At 38.4% G+C, this 6,145-nt stretch overlaps 1 protein-coding gene and 1 non-coding gene across 2 annotated transcripts in view; one reads left to right on the top strand and one right to left on the bottom strand.

Annotated features, from left to right (window-relative positions):
- The first annotated feature begins 1,475 nt into the window (after nt 1–1,475).
- Nucleotides 1,476–3,433, top strand: LOC107875750. Its single transcript, XR_007056801.1, has 2 exons — nt 1,476–3,010; nt 3,180–3,433. It is a non-coding gene; the product is annotated as an uncharacterized LOC107875750 (transcript).
- A 1,097-nt stretch (nt 3,434–4,530) lies between these two features.
- Nucleotides 4,531–6,145, bottom strand: part of LOC107875751 (GDP-L-galactose phosphorylase 1) — a gene marked incomplete in the record, with an annotated part of 2,495 nt that continues 880 nt past the window's right edge. The window contains 4 exon segments of the mRNA XM_047414003.1: nt 4,531–5,129; nt 5,285–5,533; nt 5,659–5,844; nt 5,932–6,145. Coding sequence (XP_047269959.1) covers nt 4,788–5,129; nt 5,285–5,533; nt 5,659–5,844; nt 5,932–6,145 — 991 coding nt within the window.

Below are 6,145 nucleotides of genomic sequence, written 5' to 3'. Positions count from 1 at the left end.
TGTTTCTCTCATAAATGCTCGACATTCCCTCCATTAACTTCTGCAATCGATCTTGGATCAGAGATAGCTTGCCTTCCATTTCTTTATTCGATTTATCTGGGTTTTAATCGCGAACTACCATAATTGATTGAGCCAAGAATCAGTGGCTCTGATACCAATTGATACAATAGCAAGTAATTGAAGTGGGACTTGTTAATCTAGGAGTAAAATACTCAAAGAAAATGAAGCTGAAATCAGGGCTTTAGCCGAGAAAAATCAGAGAAAAAGAATTTAGAGAGAAATTGAATGAATTGTATTATTTGAATGAATGTTACAAATGAATACATCAACTATTTATAGTGCTCACTTAGCTAAGACCAGTTACACTTTAGCAGCTTAACAACTAACTGTCTAACAACTAAGTAACTTTGTGAACAGAACAGTAGTAACTAATTTTTTAACTGCACAGTAATAACTGGTTTTCAATTTCTCTGCACTGCTGCAACTGCTGCTTGTTACTCTTATCACTCTTTTCTTCTCATCATTGTATCACCTCCATCCCGCCTCTTTTAAATAAATTATAAATTTTCTTCTTGTCCCCACCCACCTCATCCCCATCCCCCCTTCCTACCCCAAACCCCCACCCTAAAATAAAAAATTAAAAACCTTTTAATTTTTAAAAGTAAATAAATAATTATTTTTTTTTGAGCAAAAAAATTAATCTTACTCCAACACCCATCTCACTCTACTCCCTACACCCCCACACCTTCCTCCCCTATACGACATATCCTCTCCCCCCCAAAAAAACATATTTTTTTAAAAATTATTTTTTTTTAAAATGAATTTAATTTTTTTTAAAACAAATTCTTACCTCAATTCCCATCCTTTCCCTACCCCCACACCCCTATACCTTGCCCGCTCCCAAATTTTATTTCAAGGAAAAACAAAAAATTTTAAAAAAAAAATTTTTACCTCACCCCCATCCTAAAACCCACCCCTCCTCCCCCAACCCCTCCCTAAAAAATAAATTTTTATTTTAAAAAAATTTAAATTTAAAGAAATATTCTTACCCCGACCTCTCTCCCTATCCACCCACCCAACTTTTCAAACCCATTCAAATTTATTGTCTTTACAAGAGGTAAACATTAAGGGTGTGTTTGGTATGAAGGAAAATGTTTTCCTGGAAAACAAGTTGATTTCTTACTTGTTAATTTTAAAAATTGGCCCGCAGGGGGGGGGGGGGAGTTGGGGGTCAGGGTAGGGGAAGGGGAAGAAAAAAATTGAAATTTTTGTTGGGGGTGCGGTGGGGAAGGGCTGGTAAGGGGGGAGGGAGGGTAGGGGTAAGAGAAATGTTTGAATTTTTTAAAATATATAGATATTGTTTTTGGATGGGGGCTGGTAGGGGTAGGGGATGGACTAAGAAAAAATTTTGAAATACTTTTTAAAACAATTAAATTTTGGGGGTGGGGGGTGGGATTAGGGGTTGTGTCGGGGTGATAGGGTATTGGGGGTGGGGTAGATGATTTTGAGAATTGTATGAACATTTTAACTTTAAAGTGAGGTTGAAAGAGAGTTTTAAAAATGTTTTCCTTACTTTTTGAAGGGAAGTCATTTTCCTTAGATTTAAGGAAAATAAGTTGGTTTGGAAAACATTTGTTAAAACATATTAGCCAACCTAACATAAGAAAACTGGAAAAATGTTTTCCTTCATACCAAACACACCCTAATATGTTAATATTTTTTAGACTAAGCGGGTTAAGTTGGGTGGGTCACGACCCAACCCGATTTTTACCCATTTCAACCCAAAGTGAATTTGGCCGGGTCATGACCCAACCCGATATCCAATTCAACCCATTTAATATCTTCATTCTCAGCCCAACCTGCCCATTTGACACCCCTAGTAGTAGGTAATTAGTTGAGGCGTCCAAGTTAGCCTGGAGCCCCGTACATCACGGTTTTAAAATAAAAGCTGCTCTAGACGCCACTATCATAGAATAGTAAATAATATCCATGATAATGAATATTGCCCAAGCAGTGGCCTTGAGTGACCTACTTCTTGAGGAATATTTTAAAAACAATTTGCTAGGTTCTTCTTCGGTGGGTTTGTGGGTTGGGCTAATCTTGATTTCTGCTAGGAATCACATATATTTTCTTGTATATCTCATTTTTGATGTTTTGTTTGAGCTAAAGAATCACTGCTAGTGCAACCTAAAATTCTCGTAGATAATTTTTTTTTATTTATTTTTTTTTTTTTTACATTTTGATTTGTATGAAGTTGAATCTATATTTAGTGGAATATTAATGAGAACTAAGAGAAGAACGAGTGATGCTAGAAGTTCTTAAAATCCATGGGTGAGTCCTCTGAAGCTGCTATGCGAGTTGAGAAGTAGCACATCTTTTAAAAGAAGCTTCAGGATATATCCGTAAAGGAGTGAGTTACATGATATTGCATTGTTAGGGGATCTGTGGGGTAATTTTACGTTTTTAAATGTAATAAATTGGACAACGCCAAGAACTGTGATTGGTTGGTTGCTTGACATGAAATGAGAGCTGTAGAAGAAAGCTTATAAAACCTTTTTTTTCCATTACTGATAAATCCCAGAGGACCCATGGTGCTCGGTTACCGAGCTTTTGTTTGCGGCACAGTAAGCTACAAAAACCTTTATTTTCTCATATGATAGTAGATAATTAGGAAAGAATTAGTCTAAAGTTAACTTGCTGTATAATTGATATTCTTGATGGAAAGTAGATAACACAGTAACTTAATACAGATTTCTGAGGTTTTCTATCTGTTGCTTTTGTCGAAAAAGATAGTGTCATCATTCTACGGTCGAAAAGCAGATACGGCAAGAATGAAATGTTTCATGAGGAAGCTTCCTGTATTTTGAGATAGATTGTAGGTGCTTTTCTATTCAGCTGTTTAAGAAAATGCATCTTCACACTGTTCATCGAGTTTTCTTTTCTCCATCCAGCAACAAAAAGCCCCAGGAGGAATCTGCCAAGCCTCAGGATGGACCTACGACTATGCAAGGTAGATAAATCTGGTAGATATGCCTGACTTCCTTTTTATTTTCTTCAACTCTCAATTCCGGGGAAGAGCATTTTCATTTTTGCGTTTGCATGTGTACATATCCTAGTTTCATTGATGTGTGCATCTTCAGGCCAGAGCTACGTACTAACTTGTTCGCGCGTTGCTACAGATGTGGAAAAGAAGATGTCCGACATCAAAGTGGAGTGAAGATCATATATATATTATATTGGACGTTGAGTTCTGCCACTCCGGGAATAGCATCTTTTTGTGATACCTTTTTGACTACTTAATTTATGGTAATTATCTGTTATGACAAATGCTATCCTTAATTTGTTAGTATCAGAAACTTTACTCATATACCAATGAATATGGTTGTATTAGTCATACTTTTAGATATATCAATTTATGCTCTGTATTCCTTCATGTCTTATGTTTATTCCGTTTGTGCTTTGCTTATTTTGCAACAACACAGATGAGAGAAGGTCGGGTATCCTGCCACTGTTCTGTTCTTTGTTATGTTTTTTTCAAAGTTTTTATTCATATTGATCTAAATGGAAACATTTGAGGCGTCAGAAGGTTGTAAACTTGTAATAGTTGCCATGTAAAGGATCAAATTCATCTTTGTGGTTCTTGGCTCAAGACTGTTGGATAAGTGTTCATGCGAGGTTTGCCCCTACTAAAGCATGAAATGCACGCCCATGCGGCAAGTTGAGGTTGAAAATTCAAGACCTCCCAACTTTTTCAAGGTCGTTTGGTGTAATTTCATGAATATACCTTTGGACTTGTTTGTTTTCTCAAATGCTCCTTTGTGTGGCCAGTGCATACAATTTGTCCTTGTCTCAAAAATATTGTGCGCTTTATAACTGGAGTAATTTTAGAATTTACTGTTTTTATAGACAACTTTAGACCACTCACAATTTTTTTTTAGTAAGTAGTCTAGTTTGTTCTATAATTTCGGACAAACTCCAGGGGACTTGTTACAATCCTTCGGAACTACTTATAGAAAGTTGGTCCTCAATGAAAATGTGAAGGTAAAATAGCCATCCAATGCGAATCGATGTTGAGATGGAATCCTTACGGAGGTACTTTCCATTGTCAAATGAGGCAGAATCGTAACCTGGAGATTAGCCCAAGGACCGATAGCGGTAGCAAGGATTGAATTGGAGACTGCACGACATTGACTCCTCTTTTTCCAGAGAGCACTTGGGGAAACAAAGTAGGTTGTCAAATGCTTCAGGAAGTTCAAAAGCAGTTGCCTCTGCAACATTAGCGTGTTGGTCTAAAGATTGTTTGTAGCTACTAGCCAGATAAGTTGCTCTAGCAGTGTAGATTTTAGGTCGTGTGCTATTTTATGTACCAGTGTCACTTTAAAATGATTACAATGGCACTACATTACATATATAGTAGTTTGGTATAATAATATGAATTATACTTAGATTAAAAATCCCTATCCACAGAATAATTCTCGTAAAGAATACATATGGTCAAAGTACTCTGTAACTATACATCAGAAGCACATGTTTTAACAACAAAAAGAGGAAATCCAACTTCCATTAGCAAATAATAGTCTTAGAATTAAGAACAACAAACGTCGTACCAAAGGTCAATTCACAGACCAACCTAAAAGCAATAAGAAACAAGGTTTCAATTCATAGAAGAACAGACCAAATTCATCAACACAACATGGCTTTGCCTTATTTAGTGATATTTCACAAGGGCAGCCAGCAAAGAGAGAGATAAAGACGGGAACAACACCAGAGCTTGGCCATGGGAAGCCCTAGACGGGAACCATGGTAGTGTGGGTGCTGAGACCATCGATTTCCTCCATGGGCTGAGGTGGTGTGACATCTAGATCCTCAGGAGAACCTTCAGGGGCGTGCTCATTCTCTTCAACACTGAGACCAATGGCTTCAAAGATGAGAGCAGTAACCTCTTGGAACCTCACTTCGGAGAGTGAGACCTCAGCAAGAAGCCTCCAGGCATTTGCCTCGGTGGCACCCTCGTAATCCTCCTTCCTCTTTAAGACCATGTGTCCGCTAATCTCCCAAACCGCAGGATTGACTTGGGTGTCGAGGAGTTCAGGGCTGACCTCTCCAAGAGCTTGTTTCTCTGCATAGCACTGTTCCAGTTCACCACAATAAATATAAATTAGAACGGCGATCCATAAATCTCAAAAGCAAACAGCAAAAAAAAAAATGAATGCTCAGACGGGTACTGTTAACCACTCATAATATCCCAAAGTAGTTGTGGAGAGTTGTTGCACGAGTTAGATACCTGTGGGAGAAGGAATATCCTTTTTCCAGAATCAGAGATTAGAACATTGTAGGGGATGTTGTTCTCTTGCAGGCAAATGCAACAATCTGAGACAACATTGGCCAAATCCTCCAAAGTATTTCCACCCTCAAAGACAAGTCCTCGAACTGGGTAATTCAGCATCTCCGATATCTTCACTCTAGCACCAGTAACGGATATCTTCTGAGTTGGGGCCTTCTCAATGGGGAATTGCACAGCCAAGTAATAAGCCTGTATAAGCAACAACAATGGAATTGAATTCCTCCTTCGTTATCAGGCACACTAAATACTAGTAAAAACAAATGGAACTAATGATTCTAAACCATGTCAAATAAGGAAAGCATTGCAGACTCTACCTGAAAGTGAAGATGGTTGATGGTAGCAAATGCACCCAAACTGTTGTAACCCAATCGGAAGTATGGGTTTGCTGCTTCCACAGCCATATGCAGCGCAAGCAAGAAGCTGTCCCTGTCGATCCTCTGGGGAAGGCATTCAAGGACCTTAGGGATCAAAAGCACGTGTCCATATTCAATGGGACTGACCTGTTGCATTGAGAACCAATATACTCATTAATCACTGTTTCTACTTAAATAGTTCCAGAGTATGTGCAAAACAAGCTAAGAACATACATTGATGGCAACAACACTTGGAGATTTCTCAGCATCAATGGGTGCATCTGGGTAGAGCTGGACTTCATCTTCATCACTTGCTTCAAACTGAAAGAGCAACTCTTCCTGTCCAACCTTAGTGAAGTTGAACTTGCTTCCATCAAAAGGCTGCAGCACCTTATCAACTCGAAACTCAGTTGGCCTCTTCTTGAGGTGCCTTCCCTCATTCAGTTGA

This window comes from Capsicum annuum, chromosome 6 (genome assembly GCF_002878395.1).
Source record: "Capsicum annuum cultivar UCD-10X-F1 chromosome 6, UCD10Xv1.1, whole genome shotgun sequence".
Lineage (NCBI taxonomy): Eukaryota > Viridiplantae > Streptophyta > Magnoliopsida > Solanales > Solanaceae > Capsicum > Capsicum annuum.
The sequence above is the reverse complement of the archived record's forward strand: the minus strand, read 5'-3'. Positions and strand labels throughout refer to the sequence as shown.